The sequence below is a fragment of the Coturnix japonica genome, chromosome 12 (genome assembly GCF_001577835.2).
Source record: "Coturnix japonica isolate 7356 chromosome 12, Coturnix japonica 2.1, whole genome shotgun sequence".
NCBI lineage: Eukaryota > Metazoa > Chordata > Aves > Galliformes > Phasianidae > Coturnix > Coturnix japonica.
This window is the reverse complement of record NC_029527.1, coordinates 7,588,401-7,612,364: the sequence shown is the minus strand read 5'-3', so window position 1 is coordinate 7,612,364 and position 23,964 is coordinate 7,588,401. Positions and strand designations below refer to the sequence as shown.

The 23,964-nt window shown below is 48.2% G+C and overlaps 1 protein-coding gene across 2 annotated transcripts in view; it reads right to left on the bottom strand.

Annotated features, from left to right (window-relative positions):
• Positions 1 to 11,568: 11,568 nt before the first annotated feature.
• The window catches only part of PLXNA1 (plexin A1), a 94,375-nt gene continuing 81,979 nt past the window's right edge, over positions 11,569 to 23,964 (bottom strand). For both annotated transcript variants that reach the window (XM_015874986.1, XM_015874987.1), the window contains exons 28-31: positions 23,117 to 23,286; positions 21,273 to 21,485; positions 18,931 to 19,081; positions 11,569 to 15,657 (exon numbers count right to left, since the gene is read on the bottom strand). In XM_015874986.1, the coding sequence (XP_015730472.1) occupies positions 15,562 to 15,657; positions 18,931 to 19,081; positions 21,273 to 21,485; positions 23,117 to 23,286 (630 nt within the window). In that variant the 3' untranslated portion in view covers positions 11,569 to 15,561. The remainder of the gene's footprint in view (positions 15,658 to 18,930; positions 19,082 to 21,272; positions 21,486 to 23,116; positions 23,287 to 23,964) is intronic.

Below are 23,964 nucleotides of genomic sequence, written 5' to 3'. Positions count from 1 at the left end.
AAAACCAAGAGGACAAGATAATCCACCCAGGATGGCAACTTGGAGGCTGTTCATTCCCTCTCCAGGAAAAGTCAGTCTGCTTTTCTCCTGAGGGTCCCAGGAGGCTCAGAGACCAGAAGACACTGACAATATGCTACAGGAAAGAGGGGTGGGGGGAGGTTGGGGGGAAGGTAATTATGGAAAAGGTTCAGAGGAAAGCTTGTTCTGCACAGCTGCTGAGGGCAAGTGGGAGCAGTACGTGCAGCAGGAGCTGCTGGCTCCAGACTTGTGGGCAGAGGACTGCACCCAAAAAACAGAGCCAGCTGAGGCAGGCTCATCATAAGCCACAGAAAGGCTGGAAAAGGAAGGAGGAAGAGGACTTTGTGCTGTAAGGTATGGGGGGAGGAACTACAGTGGAGAACCTGGGTTGGATATGTTGCATGGGGAAAGACCTGACCTATGCCCTGGGTTGTCCACTTTGACTAGTGCTAGATAAGTTTGAATGGACATGGAGAAACCATCAGAAAAATACTTACACTGGGAGACTAACTTGCCAAATGAAGATCAGAAAAACCCTAAACTCCTGCAACAGTAAGGTGCAGACATCCTAGCTGTAACTGTCAGAAAATGGAGTGGCAGCAGAAGATGCAGTGCCAAGAAATGATATTGGTTTAGACTCAATATTGGTAAGCGATAAGAGCACTGTGGACGAGCTGTAACTGGAAAATAATGATGGACAGGGTGACTGACTTAAAACTTTTGCCATATTTGACTTATTTTAAACAGAACAGACAGATAAACAGTGGTAGAGTGCTGCCTAAAGGTCCCTGGTTTCAAAAGGGCAAACATGTCTTGGATATAAAATAGAAGTTCAGACATCTTCAAACCAAATGCAAAACTCCCAAGAGAATGTATCTCAAGTACGGAAAAAAATACTCAAGGAGCAGCTCCTACCTTGCTAAAATGAATATTGTAATGGGGACAGAAGGAATAACGAGAGAGCATAAAAAGGGAAATGATTAAGCAGCTGAGAAAGCAGGTTTTTTAGAGGCCATGAAGTAGAGATGGAGTGAGAAATGCCAGAAGTCAAACTGAATTAGACCTTAGGAAGGATATTAAAACAAATAGTGAAAGGTTCTCCAGCCATACAAACACAAAGATAATAAAGACAGAACAGGCAATGCTGTGAGTAGGACAGGGGAAGAGAGCTCACAAAAATCTAGGTGAGGCCCCAAGATGACATGAATTCTTCTCAGCAGCTCTGGACAGAGACAATAATTGTAATCATATGAACTAAGCTGGGTAACCAGTAGGGAAAGTCATAGAATGGCTATGTTTGGAGGGGACCTTGCAAATCTTCTAGTTCCAACCCCTCTGCTGTGGGCTGGTTACCATCCCCCAGATCAGGCTGCCCAGAGTCCCATGCAAACTGGCCTTGAATACCTCCAGGAATGGGGCATCCACAGCTTCTCTGAGCAGTTGTGCCAGTGCCTCAGCATCCTCTGAGTAAAGATTTTTTTTCCCCTGTATCTAAAGAAAATGTACTTACCATAGCAGAGAGGGAAGTAAGGATCCAATATCTTCCTGCTATCAAGTGATTGGCCCTTATGTAGCTCCAAGCCAAAAGTCCTGTAGGAACCAGCCCATGCCGTGACAGAACTAGAGCGAAGGCTTTGACAGATGCATCAATGTGGAGATGGAGAACACAAAGTGCAACCTGTAAGTAAGAAGAATGAAAAACCAATATGGGCATCAACATCCCAGCATGAAAGGGGAGAAGGGAGGACAAGAAAAGAGCTATGGGATGCCAGACTGCCCTGTTTGAGGACTTTCCATTTTTGTCTTATTTTTCTGTTAATAACTAATCTCATAGATGAAGGAAAGTTTGCATTTTAGTGAATCATGTAGTGCAATGGCACGATCATGGAATCATAGGGTCATTTGAGTTGGAAGAGACCTTTAAAGGCCATTGGGTCTAATTCTGCAATTAACAGGGATACCTCCAGGTCCATCAGGTGCTCAGAGCCTGGCCCAGTCTGAAAATGGGAATGATGGGAAGTGATTTGTTATGGTAAAGTGAATGAGGCTTAGCCCAGGTGATGTAAAGCAAGACTAGGATCTAGTGGAGCAGAAGCAGAAGGCCAGGAAGGATGGGGGCAGCAACAACACGTCATCCCTCTAAGGATGGGAGGAGTGGGGACACAGACTTCTTGTTTACTTGACCAAAGGAGACGTGATTACTCTCTGCATCCTGACTATAAACAAGGGAAAAAGCAACGAAAGTGGAAGAATGACACTGGTGCTAAAAATAAATAAAGTAGCTAGAAACACATCTAGGCTCAAAGCGATACCTCACTAGAGCAGCGAGGCAGCTGGGCAAATGACAGGGCAAATGACATAAAGAAATAAATAAAAAAGAAGGAAGATTTTTAAGATGAAGCCTGCTAGGAGTACGAAAGGGATTTTATGAAGTGGTTCCCAGTTGGGAACTGGGCCGTGGTACCAGGGTTAACACACCCACTACTCTGAAAAATACCAAGGGATTTTCAGCAGCCAGGAATTGCCAAGACTTGGGTTTTAAATCTCCACTGCTGAAACGCAACTATTTATTCAGAGCAGTTCCACTTGAGCAACTATGTGAAATGCTGCTCTGAGACTCTCAAAAGTCTCCCGGGGAGCAGGCAAAAAAAAAAAACATATATTCTGTCTGGAGCTGATTCTCTTTCCTCGTTTTTCTCCCTCTCATCCCTCTTCACCACTAACAGGATTTGCATCAGAGCAGCCCCAATCCTCAGTGCAGCTCCCAGCCCCTCTCCCTCAGCTTTTCAACCCAAGGATATATCACCTCTGGATACGAGGAACAGGGTCCTGGGCAGCTGGGGGAGCTACAAACAGCTCTGTGCCCCTCAAGCTGTGAGAGACTTGAGGCATTTATGCTGTATATAACAGTTTAGCTGCGTCCAAGAAGTACCAGCTAGGAGCAGATGCTGTCAGAGCCTCTCAAGGCTTTCTTAATAATGTCAGCCCACCTTGAATGAAAGAAAACTGAGTCATCTCCATCCTAAGCAAACTGAGATGATACCAGCATGCTTGAGGGCTCACAGGGAGATAAAGCTTGCCTTGTAGAATCATAGAACAGCTTAGGTTGGAGAAGACCTTAAAGACCATCTAGTATCAGCCCCCTGACATGGGCAGGGCTGCCAAACATCAGATCAGGTTACCTTGGACCCTATGCAGCTTGGCCTTGAATGCCTCTAGGAGCAGATCGTCCACCTTCCCTCCTGCCATCTCCTTACACACATGCTATGGGGAAGAGCCTCTGCCTGACAGAGCCAGGTAAACCAACACCAGGTTGTATTTTTGGAGAGACCAGTGGGTCCCCATAGGTCCTTCATCTCTCTCTTGCCCACTCCACACATGCCCCCTCCCCTTCTCCTGCCCTTCTCCGCTCCTTGCACCAAAGGCGCGTTTTGACCTCAATCTGTCGGCTTGGATTACAGTCCAGAGCCATTCCCCTCTGCCGAGCACGGAGCCCATCAGGGCTGCGAGGCTGTGTCTGCCACGGTGGGTTACAGGAGATGGGGTCAGCAAGGGCTGCATAGCGCTGGGCTGCAAAGGGACTGGAAACCAGCAGAGCTTGGCATGCCTATGGAAGGAGGCTGAGCAGAAAGTGTTAAGGGGTGCGGGAGGATTGGTACTCAATAGGCACCTACAAACAAAAGTCAGTGAAAAGCTTCCATGTATAAAGTGCAATAGAGCCCATTCTTTGGCCCAAAGAATCCAGCTAAACATGGATGCACTCTGCTATCCCCAAATCAGTGCATCTTCACTCAAACAGCCCTTGGCATGCCCCAAAAGTGCCTGAGCAGGAGAACATCTGCAGGAAGCCCCCTTGACCTTCCCCATACCTCATCCCACTCCATCAACAGCACAGCATGGACAAATCCAAGGAAAGATGAGAGGAAGGGCAGAAGGTGCCCTTTTGTATCCAGGTGGACAAAAAGGGCAGAAATATTTGCACAATGAGGCCAAGTCTGGGAATAAGCAGGACAAGAGTCCCCATGAGACCCTCATATTCACACAGCCCAGCAGAGGGGTCAGGAGGGGAGAGCAGCAGCCCCTGAGGCCTCCACTGCGTTGGCTGAGGATGACAGGCTGAGCCTGACAGCTCTGTGGGCTGTCACCTCCTATTGCATTGCATTCCCTGAAGGACAGCAGGGTGAGCATGGTGCCCGGAGCCCTGACGAGTGAGCTAGAAGGCACACTGGCACAGCTAGGAACCAGCCCCAGCCTCTCTAGTCCAAGCTTCTCCTAGAAACACCAGCAGAGAGATTTCCCCTCTGCTCTCCTAAATCCCAACTGATCTACCCATGCCCAGAGCCTCCAAGATTTTGTTCCATTCCACAACAAATCCAGCACAGCCACACATGACCAAGCGTTCCCCAGGACGGTGCCAGCCCCAGCGCTGCCCTGTCTGTCTCTGTGGCCACTGAAACTCATCCAGCAGCTGGGGTACACATTGACACAGCAGCGACATGACGGAGGCCCAGCTGTGGCTCATGTGCTTGGCCACAACGTCCTGGGGCATCAGCAGCAACAAGAGTGGCATGTCCCTCAAGCTGCCCTGATGGCTGGCACGGCTGTGCTCTCCTTCCTCTGTCCAACCCTTGACCTCACAACCCAAAAGCCTCCTCTTACTCCAGCCCAGTGACACAGAAAAACAGCCATCAGGGTGGGGGGAAGGAGTCAGATTCCAGTGTGGAGAAACCCTCTGAGTCAGACACACAAACAAACCTAAATCACTGTTTCTCGCGGATGTCACAAGAAATAGCACAAACTGTAGCTGCAGGAAAAAAAAATCCAATAGGCACCAATTAAATGCATGTCTTGATATCTCCACCACGGCAGCCACTGGTGGCTTGCTGGTGGCAGCTGAGTGTCACTGGTCATTGCTGCCTCTCCCAGGGAATGCCAGTGCAGCCAGAGCTGCGTGCACATGCCTGCATTCCAGTCAGCTTGATGTGAAGTACCCCACAAAGTCACTGACTTTGCCCTCCCAGTACAGGAATCATGCACCACAGCTCACCCGGGTGCTCACATCACTCTACAGCAGCAGCAGCAGATCCTGGGGGGCAATGAGCTTCATGTTTCCCACAGCACTGCTATCTGCTCCCCTGCAGCCAGCACCCCTAGAAGGAGCATCCAACTCACCGCAAGCACATCTGCAAGGCAAACGCTTCCATTCTCTGATGTTAGCTGCAGCCACTAGAGGGTAATCCAGCCCACCGAGTCAGCCCAGAGCCTTGCTTTGATACAGCGAGCAGCAGGTAAGCATCTCAACCCCAGCCGCTAAATACAGGGCACCCTGCCTAAATAAGCCCCCTGTGCCCCCCATCAGCCAAGCAGAGAGCCCTGCTGGCCACCCCTGAGCCCAGCAGCCTGGAGAAGGCAATGCCATCACACTGGGATGCTGCTGACTGCTCCTTCCAGTTGGACAAGGCTTCATCTCCAAGCTTGTTAAGAATTGCACAAAATAATAATAATAATGAAATAACAGTTTTAAAACCCACCATAACCCTGAAATCTTCATTAATTATGAATTTTGCATGGCAACTGTTACTAAGAGAGTCTCCTCTGAAACTGATGTTCAAAGAACTTTTACATCAAATCTTCAAACAGCTGAGAAGGTTCAAGCTACAAAGTCGAAACATCTGTTGCTTTCCATGCATTTTTCAATGGGGAGATCAGAGAGGAGAAAAAAGTGTACAAAATAATCCTGGTTCTGCTTTATTATTTAAATACAATGACAGTCTATGATACACACTCTGCACAGAGAGGGAGAGAAAAAGCAAAAAATGAGTGCAGAGTGTTATACAGTTTTACCTACTGGAGCCAAAAATATAATATGCTTCCATTTGCTTTAAATTTAGCCCTTCTGGGAAATGCTGTATTAATAGCCCTGAGGGATGATGTCTAGAACAGGAAAAGAAGGGCATCTCCTCCAGCAGGAACAATGAGCTGACAGTCTCACCCCTCCTCTGGCTGCTGTGGAACGTTATGGTGGGAGCAGCAAAACAATTCCCAACATTCCCAAGGTTTCCCAAGGCTTTGATTTCACATAGGATCAATATCTCTTTCGGTGAAACATTGAACTTCTTTGCTGAGCAGCAAGGGGAAACTTCTAACAGCATTTGGATTAAAGAGTCCAATCCAACACACCTCTAGCCTAGGTGCCCTGAGAGATGAGGTCTAGACTGCAAAGTCTCTACATTTGTGTTTCACCTACTTTCATGGGAGCCCCGAGCATTGCTGTGTTGTGAGGATGGTGCCTTGTGAGAGGTTTACCAGCAGATGAGCTCTTCTTCAAATAGAGGAGCTGACTTCAGCTTTCACACCATATGCTTCTGGGGGGCGCTGGCCCTCTGAGAGCCAGGCTGAAAGATACCTGATCTGCTGAGGTAGATTCATGTAATGCCAGGAGTTTGATCAATTAGCAAACTTCAGATGGAGAGCTGGACATCAAGTACACCTGTAACAAGAGGCTGGGAACAGCTTCTTGGGTCCCTGTACCAAGTTCCTGCTGTCACAGGCACCATATTATATAATAGAATCATAGAATTGAGTCAGAAGGGACCCTTAAAGGCCACCTGGTCCAAAATCCCTGCAGTGAACAGGGATACCCACAGCTCCATCAGGTGCTCAGAGCCCATCCAGCCTGACCTTGGCTGTCTGCAGGGTTGGAGCACCCACCAACTCTCTGGTGGTTAATATCTCTTAATAAATATAAAGCTCAAAACCCAGCAGGTTTCACTGCCTCCTGCACATGCCACCAGACAGCAGTGGTTGGAAGCAGTGGCTGAAGCTGCTACAGAAATTCCCTCCTCCCCAGGCTGTGCAGTTCAATTACCACATCCAAGTGGATTTATCAAACTATAAAGCAAATTGAATAATCTCATGCTTCAGGCCTATAAAACATAAGTATTATACCTGGAAGTACTTTGACAAAGTAATAAAGATGGAGAGTAGAGTAGAGGAGAGGGAAAAGCAGCCAGCTCTTTTTTAATGTGAATCACATTTTAATTTTTAACATGAAACCGAAGTGAATCAACACTCAGCTCTGGGTTCTGTCTGCATTGTGGGAGCATCCAGCTGGGGACTGAACAGATCACATCCTATAGCATAAAGATGTTTGGTCAGGATCTGTAATGGGGTCATAGAATCACTTGAGTTGAAAGGGACCCTCAAATGCCATCTGGTCCAACCTCCCTGTAATGAACAGGGATACCCACAGCTCCATCAGGTGCTCAGAGCCCATCCAGTCTGACCTTGGCTGTCTCCAGAGATGGGGCACCACCACCTCTCTGGGCAACCAGTGCCTCACTACTCTTATAGTAAAAAACTTCTTTACACACAGTCTAAATCTCCTCTCCTTTAGCTTGAAACCATTTCCCTTTGTCCTATCACAACAGATCCTGCTGAAGAGCCTATCCCCTACTTTCTTACAGCCCCCTTCAGACACTGAAATGCTGAAAGCGATCCGTAACTCAAAGTGAGCAGCAAGCTGCAGAAAGGGCTTCACCCTTTGTCCCTGCTTCCATTCTATCTCTGCAGCCTTCCTGCAATCCAGGGGTATTATTCCACAAAGCCACAAATCCTTCTTCCCAAACACAAGCACGTGGGACCTCCACATCCCAGCACTCCCAGTCTCTCCCCTCACTCAGAGCTGGGAAACATGACAGATTTGGGTGCTAAAATCACCCAGCCCCTCAGAAAAGACAAAATAATTTCCCTGTGATTTCCCACCAAAGCAAATACCCCTCTGGCCATATGCTCAAGCTGTGGCAGACGCCGGCCCCACTCCCATGCTCGTTATTTACTCGCCGCTTGCTGCCTTCCTTCTGCCCCAGTGACCCCACTGTTCACCCGCCCTCACTCCGCCGTTAACCCCATTTGGGTTTAGGGGATGATTCACTCTCAGTGCCTGATGTTTTCACCAGCAAAAAGCACTCTTACCATGGGAACTCCCATGGGCAATGGGATGGAGGAGCCCCCTGGGACCACACGACCCCACTCCCACCACCTATGGCTGCAGATGAGTGCAGAAACCCTGCTGCTCTCTTTAAGTCCCTCTCTGCATTAGCACCAGCTCTCACACTTTTTGCCTTGTCTTTTCCTTTTATTTTTGGCCATGTGTCACTAATTTTACTCATTTTCTGAGTTTGTCTAGAATAGTAAAAGATTTGATTAGTGCGTTCCTGGTTTTAATTGTAATTAGGACAGTCATTGTACAAGCTATAAAAGGAAATTGGGCTACTGCTGAGTGGAAGAACCCCTGAGAGAATAGGGGCTGTGGAGGGAGAATTTCGTTCATAAAGAAGGAAGAAAAAAATAGAAAGGAAGAAAAGAAACCTGGCTGGGAAAGAAACAAAACTCCAGCTTGGGATACTGAGAGCCGAAGTGATCCAGGCATCTGGGGCTGTAAACAAAAGTCTGGATCCAAGCAATGCCAGCACAGGTAGTTTCTTCCCTGATTCAACCTGCTGCATGACCTTGGCCAAAACAAGGTCTCATCCTTCAGTTTCCCTCACCAGGATGATTTGGAGGACTATAAATTAATGGTCCCTTTTGCAGTGTGTGTTGTGATCCCTGTGATACAGGAGCAGCAAGCAATAACCCCCAGTCTCCATCGCATACAAGGAGTCATCTTGGTGGTGGACACCATGAACACCTCCTGTATTTGAGGGACAGCGAGATGGGCCAGGTCCCAGGAAAGAACATCGGCCAGTTCTGCTTCTTTCCAGCAGAGGGAGGGGAAGGCCAGTCCAAGCCCACCACAACAGTATTAATGCTAGGAAAGACACCGGGAAATTGGATGTGTGAAGTCAGGCTGTCATGCAGCCACAGCCTTCAAAGCCCAGAGGAGTGGGGCTCCCCTGGCACTTTGGGCTGGCCGTGTTTGCAACCCATGCCAGGCATATAGTGGTCACCTGAGCCACTGAGGCCGGTGGGGAGGGGAGATATCAGCAGCCACATTTCTCATCTGACTTAAATAAATTGCTCTTGACAGACATGGCCGAGATCTCTGGTCACATCTCCAGCCCCTCTAAAGGGACAGCCCCCAAATGCAGGCAGCCTCCAAAAAGAGGCAGCCAACAGCACCCAAGAGTGGGTCACCCTGTTGGCCTCCCTCCCCCCTCCATGGCTCTCTCACATCTCTGGAGCTGTCAGTCTGGCATTAGGAAACTCAAGAAAAATCAATTCTCCCCCTCCTTCTGCTCTGTTTCCACCAGGGGAGGCAGTCATTTTCCAGAAGCAATAATTTGCCTTAGTTAAATAAATAAATAAATAAATAAAGCCAGGGAAGCTCAGGCTGCTCGTGGCACATTAACGTGTATCAGCCATTGCCTGCCACTTCCTAATGATCTCACCTCCAATCTCAGCCCCAAACTGTGGGCTTTTTACCGCTACATTTAAAGCGAAGAACAAACATAAACCAATCACTTCCCAGCGTGGCTGTGATTTTCATTAGTCTGGGCTGAGTGAGGTGGGACGTGTTGCTCTGCTCAGCCCTCTCTGCCTTCACAATGTATGGATTTTATTCTTTTTTCCCTTAGGAGCTCAGAAAAAAAAACAACCTTAATCATCACCTCTGAGTGGGAAGAAGCTCCCCGTTGCATCCTTCTCCTTGCAGGGGCATGTGGTACTGCTCTCACCTTTCCCCTGTAAGGTCTGAGCCCAGCACATGGCCTCCCACCCACATCCCATGCTAATGCTCTAGCTGGGTTTTAATTGATCCTGCATTATATGCATTATATGCAGTGATGCATGGCGCTTTCTGCAGGAGCAGCACTTCCCTTTGCACATCTTGGCATTCACCACCCTTGTTAGAGAAATGAAGGAACACACCCAAAAGCAGGAGATTCCCTAGACAGTGCAACGAAGTCCAAAAGGAAAGTGCAAGACCACAGCAATGGACTGGTGCAGAAAGCCCGAGCCAAGACCTTCAGATCACATATAAGGTTTTTCAGTGTCCCAACCACCAGGTGCTGAGGTTGTGCTGCTTACCTGGAGCATCAAGGAACGTTTGGACGTTGTGTTGAGGGACGTGGTTTAGTGAGAACTATTGCTGATGGGTGGACTGGGTGATCCTTTGGGTCTTTTCCAACCTTGGTGATTCTATGATCAGGTGGCATCATAGGATCCCCACAGAGGCAGCCACAAATTTGGGGTTCCCAAATGCAGTGAATGAAGGTAAGCGGACTACACAGCTTTGACTGATTACCGCTGTCTCTGGTGGCGGGGCTGCGTGTTACTGCTGGGAGGTTCCCATTTCATCATTTCATCAAATAAAGTGCACTTGTGGATTACACAATCATTTGTAGACCCCAGTAATCTTTTTCTGCTTAGCTCGGCACTAGAACTCATGCAGCAAACAAAGGCATTCGGAGCTGTCGTCGGACTTGGACACGCTGGCTTCAAGCCAGAAACTCTTGTTCCTTGACAAAAGGAGGTAATTGGTACTGAAGAACATTCTGGCCATTGTGAAATATTAGATACTCACTTATTTTGCCAACCAATAGTTTTCTTAGATTTTTTTTTTTTTTCCTTCCCCAACTGAAACAATAAATATTGAGAAGGAGGAAGAAAAGCACAAAGAAGCACCCAACGCCACAGAAACTGCTCACTGAGCTGCCAAACTTGACCTCAGATTGTTCATTCTACAAGTTGGAGGGAAACCTTTCAGGAAATGATGCTTAAACCTGGTTCCTGCACACAGTGCTGTGTCCAAATGCCCAGTGCTCAGCTTCCAAGAGCTCCCGGGGTCCCCCCCGACTATGGCACCGACACAGAATCTGGGGAGACGAAGGTTCAGGTTGGATATTAGGAAAAATCTCTTCTCAGAGTGGTCAGGCACTGGCACAAGCTGCCCAGGGAGCTGGTGGAGTCACCGTTCCTGGAGGTAGATACTGCAGTAAAGGACGTGGTCAAGAGCAGTCACAGGCATGGATTGGTTGGACTAGATGAGCATGGCAGTCTTCTCAGCCTTAATGATTCTATGACTTGAAGATGAGGAGATAAAAATACATACCAATCATTATAGAAGTCCAGCTCTTGCTGCTGATGGTCTCAGTGCTGAAGAGTAGGAAAATCACAAAGAAATGTAATATATATACATGGTAAATGCAGACAAAAGATGCACCTGTGATCTGTAACAAACCAAATTGCTCCAGAGGTCAGTCCCAGGAGAAGAGACCAAGTCAACAGGAAAAATACAGTAGTTGCTGTGATTTTGGTCCTCACACTGGCCAGATCCAACACACCAACATGCTCCTGCCTGCCAACATCCCCAGTGCCCACCATAGCCACCCAGTGTCACCACACACAATCACCATGGGGACTTTGTATTATGATCCTGCCCACCCCACACCACCATTTGGAAGTAAGCAGGGTCTGCAGGGCACGCTCCCATCCTCTGACAAGTGAAATGAAAGGGTTTATACCAATTAATTAACCACAAGGTGCCCATTTAGCAGAGAAGTCTCCACCTCACGGCCCACGCCGCCCACAGACACAGGCCAGACACCAGCATTAGCAAAAATGTTTAATTTCTCCTTGATGCATGTGTTTATTTACAAGTACTAAATCTGAAGAACATTAAAATAGGAAATAGCAGGATATTTACACGATCAAAGAAGGGTGTGCGGCCAGCCAAGCCGGCCTGTTGCTTCAAGTCTGAAACAATCATCACAGAAAGTTAATCAAGGACTCTGGATTCTCATTTATTTATTTGTTCATTTACTTATTTTCTTCCCCCATTTGAAGTTTTAAAAACTATTACAATTCTCTGCCTTTCACCAGCTTTGCAGTAGTTCCCACCCCGGCTTTCTTAAAGGACAGCTCATTGTGCGCTTTGGGGCTGGATGAGTCCAGGAGTCACCCCCCCTACTCTCCACCCTGAGGGCACAGGATGGGGACAAGGGACCTGGGGATACCACCAGGCCAGGCTGTGTTTTTTTGGGAACCTCCCACTGAAAAGGCAATGTGAGCAGCAGGGGCAGGCAGGAGCCTGCTGGCAGCTGGTGGGGTTTGGCCTCCTCCATGCTCCATCCCCAAAACGTGAGATGGGAGCATGTGTAGTGTCACTGATATGGGACATCCCGTGATGCCTCCCAGCCTCTCCCCCAGGAGGATTAAGGACGCTGGGCATCAGGCGAAAGGCAAAGGTAGCACCAAGGAGCAGCAGGGGCTGCAGGCTGCGCTGCAACACGTTCCCCAGACACAACCATCTACCATGGAGGCACCCGGGACCAGCGGCAAGGAGACCCTAGAGGGGTCCTTGGGTGGAGCAAAGCCCCAAAGCCCCCTCAGGAGGAAGACATCAGCCCGTCCCCAGGACCACACTGTGGACTCTCCTCATTGCATGGGATGGGGGACACAGGACAGGGTGAGAAGAGCCTGGCAGTTGAGGCAGAGGAAGCCAAGAGGTACCAAGAGGAGCCCTGAGAGCCCAGCAATGCTGTGGCACTACTACCCTGCCTAGCACAGCCCCATAGAGACTTCCCTGCTGACCACCCCAGGACCATGAGAGCCATCCAACACGGCTACCCAGTATAGCCAAGGATGTGCCCACAGCACTGCAGCAGCCCAGTGAGCCTCTGCTCTCACCAGCACATCCGGACAATTTCAGGAGAAGGCTCAGACTAAAACCTCCATCCTCTCCGACCAGCAACAGTGAGAGTCCCACCAGCTCCAAACCATCACCAAAATGCCACGTGCTCAGCTCCACCAACAGCCACCAAACATTCCCCAGATGCTCTTACCGCTGCATTGGGACCACAGGATCACAGGGGGTGGTCAGAACTCACACACCTGCACCAAACCCAACTGTGGCACTGCTGGAGCTCCCACCATGCTGGCCCCATGAGCTGTGCCATTTGGGGACCCCCACAATAGTTCTGTCCCACCGCAGCTCCTGGCACACAGCTGTCCTTTAAGGCTCTCCAAGTATCACACTGGAAATGTCAACCACTGAAGTCTCTCTCTCTTTTCTTTTTTTCTTTCTTCTGGACGAGAAAGCGACAAATTAATTTCAAATTAAAAATGACATAAAAAAGAACAGATAAAAGGTCGAAACAAACCTCGAGGATTCAACGCTTGCAGTTTTTTTATGCTTTTTTTTTTTTCTTTTTTTCTCCTGTTTCTTAAAAAGATCAACTCAGACTAAAATCTAGCACGTCATGCAACAGCCCACAGCTCTCAGATATCAGCTTGGGGGTTCCCAGGTTTGGGAAACAATTATCACTTCTTTTTAGAGCACTTTCTGTGGTGGTGGTTGGGTTTTTCTTTCTCCTTCCCCTCCTTATTAAAACAAAACCAAACCAAATCACATTATAATGAGAGATGGGCAGGCTTGAAACGATTGTTCTGCATGGTGAGAAATGCTTGGAAATTTCTTCCAGACCATTTGGTATCCTTTTTCCTTTTTAAGCTGGCTGTGTAAATTTATTTCATATTTATATCGGTTTGATTCTCCTTCGGTTAACTATACAGCACCCCACTGGGGCACGAGAATTAGATTGTAACCACATATATATATATACACACTTTTATTTTTTTGTTTTTTAATTAAAAACTTCATTATTTCTCCCTCTCCCCCCCCCACTCCCACCCTCCCCAACTTGCAGTTTATGGGAATGGGCAGAAAACAGGGGGTTCCTGCCCACTTGGACTTCTGCTGTCACCACTTGTGGCAGAGCACGATCCCCTCTGCCCAGCCCAGGGAGCAGCAGGAGCTCTTGGGACAGAACAGGAAATGTATTTGCTCGGTTTTTAGGCAAGTTTTGGTCACCTGCTCCAACTCCGGGCAGCATTCGGCACCTTTTTTGTTTTGTTTTTTTTTTTGTTCAGGAAAGTAGAAAACCGTGCAGATCTGATGTTTGGAAGGGGGTCACCCCGTGAAATGCCAGCTGACGCAAACCCATGGGAAGGGCGGATGGAGTGGAGGGGAGATGGGGTGACAGCAAGGAGAGAAAGGGGGAGAAAGAAGGAAAAGAGAGAGAGAGAGGAAGGTAGATGTGGAGTGGGAATCCCTGCACAAGCCTGGGCTGCCCGGGGCAGGGGAGCAGAGGACAGTCCCAGTTCAGTCCCTCCACGGGCTGGTGCCCAGCTCCAGCCAGAAGCATAGCACGAAGCAAGGGGGAAAAGGTAATGATCCAACCCTGGGATCCCTGTGTCAGCACAAAAAAATGGCAGGAATCCTAACCCCTTCCCACCCCCCCACCCCCCCTTAACAAAAATAAAACAGCAAAAGGAAAAGTTTTTAACCATGCAGTCATAACGTCAGTCCTGTCCCTGCCTTCTCCCGCCAAGGAGCCGAACTTGAAACCAACTGACTGGTGCTGTGGGTGGCCAGCAGGAAGGCAATGGGAAAAAGCCAAAGTACCAGGCTGGCTCTCCAGGTCCTCCCTACCATCGCCATCCTCTACTCTGCAAGGATGAGCAATAAACGCATCCCCAAGCCATTCCCCAGGGAAGGAAATACTGACCCTCCTCTCTGACCTCCCTCAGCCAACTCACAGCCTCCAGAACCACTCAAGCAGCATTTAAATAAGAGCATCTACTCAGCTAAACAAAAACTCCCACTGTTGGTTTGTTATTTTTTTTGTTCTTTTGATCTTTTTTTCTTGGTTTTTTTTTTCTTTTTCTTTTTTTTCTTTTTTCTTTTTTTTTTTTGCACTAAACGACATTCAAATAAAACATGGCACAGGACGTATTTGAAGAAATATCAAAGCTCAGGGATTTCTCCCTTTCCTGCCCACCCCTGCTGCCCCCCACCACCAAATCTCCCCAGCATCGGTCCTTTAGCTTGACTTTTTAAAACCAGTTTTACATCAGTTAGTTGTAAAATTTAGAATCCTCTTGTTTTTTTCTTTTTTTTTCCCCTCCCATTCTTCGTTATACTTTTTTATTTATGTTTTTTTTTTTCTTTAAATTAAAAATTTTGTCTCGTGTAAATTGTGCAAATATAGCAGTTAACACTAGTGGCAGAAGGCCAGAGAGAGAGAGAAGGGGGGAAAAGAGACAGAAAAAGAAACAGAGGGAGGAGGAAATGGGGCAGACAGCCGGGGGGGCAAGGAGGGGAGAGCAAGTCAAGTACAGTACAAACAGGAGCCCACCCCCCTCCCTCCACCAACGTAACAACAACATCCAAATGCCGCCCTAAAAAGCCCCACAGTCCTGACCCTCCTTCCCTGTTGGCTCAGGGGGCTCTGTTCAGCCCACGAGGGTCCCAGCAGGTCCATGGGGCACGCGGCTCTCCCTCCTCCACCGTCCCGCATGGCCCCTTTGCAAGGTCTCTGCCGTGTCCCAATTGCATCGGGGTGTGCGTAGAGGGGTTTATCCGTGTTGCTGCTGTTGTCGGGATTTTGTTTTCCGCTCGCACGCGAGGTTTTCCTTGTTGTTCATTTGTGGGAAGTGCACGGAGGCGCCTGCGGGCGCATCCAGCCCCCAGCCCCGAAGTGTCCTGCCTGCCTCCTTTCGCCGCGCTGCTGCTCGGGAAGCTGGCACCGATCTGCCGCCTCTTCAGCTGCTTAAGGCCATTGTGTCAATTGCCTGCTCCAGCTTACTTCTCAGCCGCTGCCTCCTGGCCTGCTCGTCCTTCTCTAACGCGGCTAAAATCTGTGGGAGAGAGGGGAGAAGATAGGCTGAGAATTGGCCCTTGCAGCCCATCCCGACACACAGACATGGGGTCCCATGAGAGGCATCATGGGTTGGTTCCCATTGTCTAATGGAGGAGGTGAGAAATGCAGGACGCTGCCCCCAGCTGTCACTCGGCAGGTAGGGCACCACACAGGCTGCGGTAACACCAGGGATGTGCGGCTGCAGCCAGCAAGAAGCCAACACAATGAGTAGAAATGAAGATTCTACACCTAGCATCCAATGCAGGGCAAATCCAAAAGGCAGTAACTGCTTCAAACTACATCCATGACCCCAGAGAATCTACCAAGTCCCAGAGAAGCACTGGTTGCCCTTCAGAGACCACAATCAAGCCATTAAGTGGTTCCACAAACCAAAAGAGATATGCCAAACCCACAAAGCTGTGGTTGCCACTAGGAACAAAATCTTGTTCAGCTCTCCCTAAGGTTGACAGCCATCCTAGGAAATGGGATGGACATGGGGTCCTTGGAAGAGGCATGCTTGTCATACCAGGATCACAGAATCATTACAGTTGGAAAAGACCACTAAGGTAAGTCCAGCTGTCAACCTATCTCCAACATTTTAAGAGTCCAACCATCAACCTATTGACACCAATCTCAATCTAGCCCAACTGTCAACCCACACTCATTATTGCCCATAACTATGTCCCTCAGTGCCACATCTCCATGGCACTTGAACAGGGACAGGGACAGCAACTCCACCGCTCCCTGTGCACCAGTGTATCACCACTCTTTCTGAGAAGAAATATTCCCTAGCATCCAACCTGAACCTCCCCTGGGGAAACTTAAGGTCATCACTTCTCATTCTATCAAGAAGACAGCTTTCCTCCACCAAAACCCCCTTCCTCTAACCAATCTCCTGTGGGAATGAGAGATCATAGGGTGATGTGTGACAGTCCCCTTGTCCCATAAGACTTCCATGCCTGCAGGTCTGGGGAGTGTTGGTGGAAAGGGCTCAGAGCAGAAAGAAGGGAGTAACAAAGCATAATGCTGAGGGGCACCTGCCCCCTCCATAGGCACAGGTCTCATCTCACTAACACTGTACCAGCAGAGCAGAAAAGCTGACTTAAAAATAAATAAATAAAACAAACCTGACAGAATCTCATCTCCTCGGGTGAGCCAGTTGAGAGAGCAAATTTTTTTTGCAATTAAATATCAAGGCATCCGTCAAAGGGGACGTGATTAACCATTTCATTGGCTGCATAATTGGAAACAAACTGTTGTATAATTAATAGACTTACTAGGAGGCAGGCAAAATCCATCAGGAGCCCTACAGGTAACTTCTTAATGGGGAATCAGCTTCCTTTGATTAAGCACTGCTGCAGCGCCTGCGGGCTGGTAGAGTTGTGAGGAGATGCAGCAGCACTTGGCATGGGCAGGCTGCGAGCCCTGCGAGGTGTTCTGGGACAGGACTGGGGCTGGAAGGGATGACCAGTGCCTGGGGGAAGTAGAGGCACCACTGCAAGGTGCAGAGCAGCTGGGTGCTGCTACATGCTGCGGGCAAAATGAAATACCTACAGCCACACTCTTGCTGAAATCAAAGCCCCACGTGTCTTAGCAGTGGCTGAGCTGGAATAAGGGGAGACTGGTCTGAGAAGCTCAGTAAGAGTCTATTCCCACTATTTCTGCCTCTCCCATTGAGCCAGCTGCATACTATGTGATGCTGAGGTGTAAGAAAATTCACAACCTGCCCCTGGACTTACCCAGTCCTCTTTTATCCCATTCTTACATCAACTATTACAATAAAAGAGAGTTGGACTAGATGATCTTTTCAGGTAACTTCCAACACAAATGATTCTATGAAAAGGAAATCAGTGCTGAGACACAGGTTTATCACCTGCTGTAAGGAGCCAGGACCACTGATTACCAAGATGCAAGTATCCACATGAAAATTAATTATGATCTTCATTCACAGCCAATGACAGCTTATTATTGCACTGAACAACAGGAAAAATTATTCTCTCCCATTTCGCATCAAAGAGGGTGCAGTCGGGCTGCTTATAATTGTGCTTAATGAATGAAAACAAACAAAGAGAACAGCTGCGATTTATTAATTCCATTACAAATAATAAAAGAAGTTCCTGAGAGCTGTGAACACACTTGCAATGCTTGGAGAGCAAGACACTCAACAGATGTCAGGCTGCAGCTAGCTGACAAGATGAAAACCCGTGCCCACCAAGAGCAGCTCATCAGTGCTATACAGCCCCTTCCTTACTCTCATCCAAGTTTTGTTTAAGGGCTGGGGACTTTTACCCTGGAGGAAGTGAGCACCTGATAGTCACTGAGGGATGCTGACTGATCTGGATCCTCTGAACCATACCTCTGCCACTCTCATGGTAACCACAGAGCTGCTGTATGAGCTGCAAAACATTCCAGGACTTTTCATGGCCAACTCATCACACAGAAGTGCAAACACCCCAGATACGACATCCCATTGCAGCTGGGGAATGGCACAGGGATCCCACCAGCATTTTTACAGTGACCATCACACTGCCCCTTCCCAAGCACCAGGGTTTCATCTGTTACTGCAGTGATGGGGCCCATCCTCCCTGTGCAAAAAGTGCCAGCATACTGTCACCTAAATAAGCCACTGTTCATGCAGCCATCAGTCTGTTTTATTGGGAGAAGAAAAGCGATATTATCATGTTATATGTATAGATCTGTGCTTTACTGTAGTCACATACTTTATTGCTTTAATAAAAAGATGCGGGGTGCAGATTTGAGCAGTACTTCGTGAAGTTAATTTGTATAAATTACAACAGAGAGGTTTTTTGACCATTCTTACTGATACTCCCAAAGAAAGTGCTGAAGAGGTCACCATATCATCTCACATCCCCATGCAGCAGAGCTATTCGACACTGGTGTAAGTGTGGTGCCAGTATCACTGCAGCAGTGGGCTGGGCATAGTACATAGAGTAGGCACACTGCAATAGAGGTGCCAACTCCAAAGCTCTGCTATGCTCACACACCAAGTACATGTACAGCAAAAGAAAAATAGGTGTTTTTCCACATTGTTCCCAGCAGAAAACATGGGAATTAAACCCTACTTGTCAGCACAGAGCAGGGATAGGACTGTCCACCAGCTCCTGGCTCCATACACGGCCTCACCTCTGCTCCACTGATCTCAGTCCTGTGCACCACCCACCCCCACCTCATAAAACAGGGATAGCGCAAAACTGAGAGCTATGAGACACAGCCTGCAGCCCAGGTTTGAGGTCCCATCACCACATCTTACCTCATCCTTGTACTTGGTGATGTAGGAGTAGATCTCATGCAGCGCACTCATGCTGTTGAACTGGCTGAGGTGTAACCGTGACTGCTCGGCCAGGTATGCATTCATATCCTGGTCACTAATTGCTGGCATTTTGGCAATGTCTGCATAATACCTGCAAGGGAGAGGCAAGAAAAATGGAAGAGCCAGTCAGAAATATTGAGGAAGCGAAGGGGATGAGCCCACCCCGTGATGCTTACTGAGAACCTCTGGAGAAGCTGCACAAGAAGCATCTTTCCTCACAGTGGTGACACAGCTCGTACCATCCAGAATCGTGGTACAAAACCAGAATATTTTGCTTCAACAAAACCAGGAGGCATTTTATGACCCTGACTTGCATGCACAGCTGCAAATACAAGCAACAGACTGAGGTCTTTTAGGAAACCACACTGGATAGGTCCATGGGCTTCCATCCAGAAAGAAACCCCATCTGCATCAAACAAGCCCTGCCTGCTCCCAGCACCTGGAAAAACAGAGCACAACTCCCTCCCAGATTTGCTTTACTCCTTGTGACTCCTTGAACAGCTCAGTAAAGTTTCTGGTACGGTGATTAGCATCATTAGCATCATCAGCTGAACACTGAGGTGGGACACAGCTGGAGCATTTGGATAGGAGCAGATGGCAGCAAGACCACTCAAGGAGATGAAGCTGAGGATCCACTCTGTCCCACAGCACACAGCTCAGCTAGTGATAAAATACTTGGGCAACTCCTTAAACATCCAGGTAAAATGAAGCAGTTCTGGCTTTTATCATGACACAAAGCATGACAGGAAACAGTATCAAAAAGCCAGAATTGCCAGATTTTGCAGCAAAATCCAACAACAGACATACCCCACTCACTGCCTGTGGGACTGCACCCCGTGCTCCCAAGCAGCGCACCCCAGCACCCTCCTGCTCCGCAGTAAGCGGTGGCAGGAACATCTGTCATTGGTTACATCTCCCATCCTCTCCCTGGGGATGAAGCACGTCTAGACCAATGTTTCCCTCTGGAATGGTTTTATACCTTTTCTCTGCAGTCTGAGTATAATACAGCGCCGAGTATTTTTGTCACAGAGATGGCAAGGTCAGAGAAATTCACCTTACACTTAAAGGCAGCAAAGTTTGTGATGTTCCTAAGGGACCCCTCTCCAAAGTCCCCTCTAGCCCTCTGCAAAGAACTCTCTCCTATAACAACACAGCTCATCTCTCATGTTAGCCAGCATATTTCAGGGACATCTTTTCTTCTGATCCAAGCTGTCTCTTCCTCAAGGGAAGAACCTTGTCTTTGTACCTGCCTGCAAAGCACCAGGCATGCCAACGGTGTGACATAAATACGTAACTGAGTACTAGCAAACAACCAAGGACAACATGAGCTACAAAGTCTCAGGCTTACAAACTAGAAAATACAATGCTTATTATTGCCTGCATGTCTTTCATCTGGCTCATTCAGTACCCAATGAAGACACAAGAAATGGAAAGGGTCCTTAGCAAAATACACAGTATGATCTTCAGCTCAGCTTATCAGTACAAGGGAATGGTTGCTTCAGAAACCTGAAATGTGGTATTTTTTAAGCTTTTTAAAGTCCCATTGTGCACCTGGTGATATTCTAACAGTAGCTCTATTTGGAGGGTTTTGTACAACATCTCCCAGGTTTCTCTCCCAGAAAGATAAAGCTAAACAAAGCTTTATGCTCAAGAGCATCACTTTGCAATCAGTAACATTCAAACCCTGAATACTTAACACAGCATTAATTCAGCGGGACAGAAGGATGTCTCTCATCAGCTAATATGATTGAAGGGTGTCAGAAGGAGCAAGGGACCTGTTCCTCGCCCAGGCACTGCCTTGGAGCACGAGCTCATCATGATCCCAGGCAAGATGTACAGAGGGATGAGAGACGGGAAATGGCAATTTTCAATCATTTCAGCAAAACCTGCATGTATTGTCATGTTACAAAAAGGCACTTCTCTAGTCCATGGCTTACTTCTCACTGCTCTTCAAAAGCAATCAAGGGAGATGTTAGCAATTTCTTAGCACTGACCAAGTTTTTACAACAGAAAACATCAGACAAGCCAAAAGCGGAGGTTGCTTTTAGCATCCTTTAAGCAAGACAAAAACAGCTCTGTCAAATTCATTGCAAACTCACTCCTGGAGACAATCACAAGAAAGCAGCACCTCCCGGATGAGCATTACCCTCCACCAGCATCAGCACGATGCCTCTTCAGAGCGCCCTCAACAACCAAACCCTCAGTGTGAAACCTCCACACCCACGTAACATGCACTGTAAGTCCTCCAGGAGAAGCGAGGAGATGCTACTGAGCCTACTCACCTTTCTACCCAGCTCTTGTAATTGGGGATGTCCTTGGCGTACAGTAGCTTGTTGGAGGGAGAGTCTTTTCCTAATTTGTGCTCTGAGGTTGAGCAGGAGTCCATGAACGTCTGAGCCACCACGGAGAGGCAGGCATCAGTAATACTGTTCTTGTGAATGTCGAAGACAAACTGGGGGTTCTTGATCACGTTCACCCAGAAGCGTAGAGGTAGACTGAAGGCAAAAAGAAACAGGAGTCAGCACATGAAACGAGCCCTGAGCAAACATCCATTTGCCTTTGCCTCAGTGCAGTACCATGTTCCCTGCCCACCCCAACATGGCCACAGCTCTCCATGGAGAAACCCCCCAGCATTGCCAACATCTCCAAGGACAAAGCAAGGCTGCAAAGAGCTGCTGCTTCTTCATGGGTCTGCTCACATGGAATAGCCCTTGCTGAGCCCATGGGTCACAAAGCATGGTTCCCTCCTCCCATATCGATAATCCTCAGATACTTGGTGGCATTTCACACATCTCTCATGCTTCAGGAGGGGGTCGCTAGATTCCTCCTGAGGCTCATTAGCACATTTAAGATGAGATAAGGATTTAGGTAGCCTCAGATGCCAAAGATACATTTCTCAGCGGTGGAGGCACTGGGACTGGATGCCTGCTGCATACTTACATGTGTGCCACTCTCCATCGCTCCATTTCCCACTCTCTTGCCCCTCTCCTCTCCCAGGAGCCTTTCAGTGTCTCCCTCCATTAGAATGCCTCTCCGATCTGTCACTCCTCAGCACCAACACCCAGCGAATGCTTTTATCTTAGACAAAACACACTTCATTCCCCAGGACTTTCCTAATGAGGGTACCGGGTGCATGTACATATTTCATTTGTGAAGGGAATGGCCTCAAGAAATTAGCTCCACACATTGAATTAGTGCCCAGAGATAAGCACAGGCATTAGTATGCAGAAGCCTGCATGCCCAGCCCCTGCAGAGCGGGGCTTTTTTTCCTCCCTTGCGTTTCACTCCTTCTTTTAATATAGAAAGCAGAGTTATAAATCAGTTCCAAGCACTTCCGCACTCTCACATCTCCATTTAAAAATGTTTCTTTTCCTGCCCTGCTAATTGCCAACAGTTACTGAACTATACAAAAGCAATTTGGCTGCCATTTAACAAATGCCAGGCACGGGAACGTATGTACCCGTCTCCAGCAACGGCAAGATCAGAGAGATGAAATCAGTGAGGCAGCAGAAACACAGAATGTCGAGGGGGGCTGCAGAGAAGGAGCAAACGTGCTCAAGCCCTGGCCCCAGCACAGTGCTCACTGAGGTCTCATAAGCAGCTCCTCCCCACTTTTCAGAGAGCGATTAGCAGAGCTGATGGGTTGGCTCTGCAGGCGAGGTTATGGAGGATGTGTACACGGCTTTACACTGACTCTGTTAGGGCACGCTCAGCTGAGTGACAGAAGGGAGTGTGGCAAACACCTCCAGGACAACTGAGATGAGAATGCAGGCTGGCACCACTGGAGGAGCCCAGAGGACAGAGAAGGCCGTGCTGCGTTCACTCAAGGTGAGATGGGAACAGGATCGTGTTTGTCCTCAGCAAGTTCCAGCCATAAGGGGGAATGTGTTACTGTGGCACCAGGGATTCAAGGGCAAGTGTGAGCACTGCATTCCTGAAATTGTTTCTACTGCAGGAAGGCATGTGAGAGATTTACCCACACCCGAAACACAGAGATATGGGCCTCTCTAGTGCTGGAACATTTCCAGGAACAACCTGAGGCATATTTCTGCTCCCTGTGGGAAGGGTAGGAGGTATCATTAGCTGTGACATCGCCAGCCCCTGACCCCCTGCCCCTCTCCATTACCAGTTACTCTTCCAGGTGTGCCTGACATCATAATCATTGATCTGGTGCTTATCAGCTTGCTCATCCAGGAAATCAAACATGTATTTGATGGCGAGGGGCAGTGCGCTCCCACGATGTGCTGTGCTGAAGATAGTCTCAAACAGATCATCCACGAATTTCTGCAGGGTGCCCTGAGGAGGAGAAGGAGAGAAGGGCCATTCAGCAGCGCCCAGCACAAAGATGGGCCTTTAAATTAATTTCACTCCTGTTCCTACAACCTGGAACAAAAGCACAGTACTGTCTGTGTAACCACACTGTTTTTTGTTGGTTTAAACCAACATGACAGCAAGCACATTTCTCCTTCATTGCATTGTATGGCATGCTAGAAACATAAAAACATGATATAGAGCAAAAACCAAGGGGGTGGGGGGGGAGAGGGGTGGATATAAGTTATATTGTGGTCTTTATTTAGGTTCCATTAAGGTACCCAAGACTTGATCACAAATATCAGTGAACAAACCTTAATTACTACAATGCAGGGAGCCACATCACAAGAGTCATGGCTGACCCCAATCTCTGCTATTTTGAGCCATTATCTTCAGTACAGCCCCTGGCCCTCCCTAGAGAGATCCCAGACAAACAGTACTGGCCTTGTTTTATGCAGGCTGAGGGAAAGGGATCCCTGCTGTCACGTGTATGCTGTATGCCATACACCTTAGGGAATTACCCATCCTACATCACTGATTTCACAGCTTTACCCCAAAAGCCAAATCAATGGGATGTGGTGCCTCCTCCAGTGAACCTCTACTTTGCAGTCCAGCTGTTGCTCAGTGATACGGGGAACAGTAAAAGTGGCAGAGGGTGTAAAA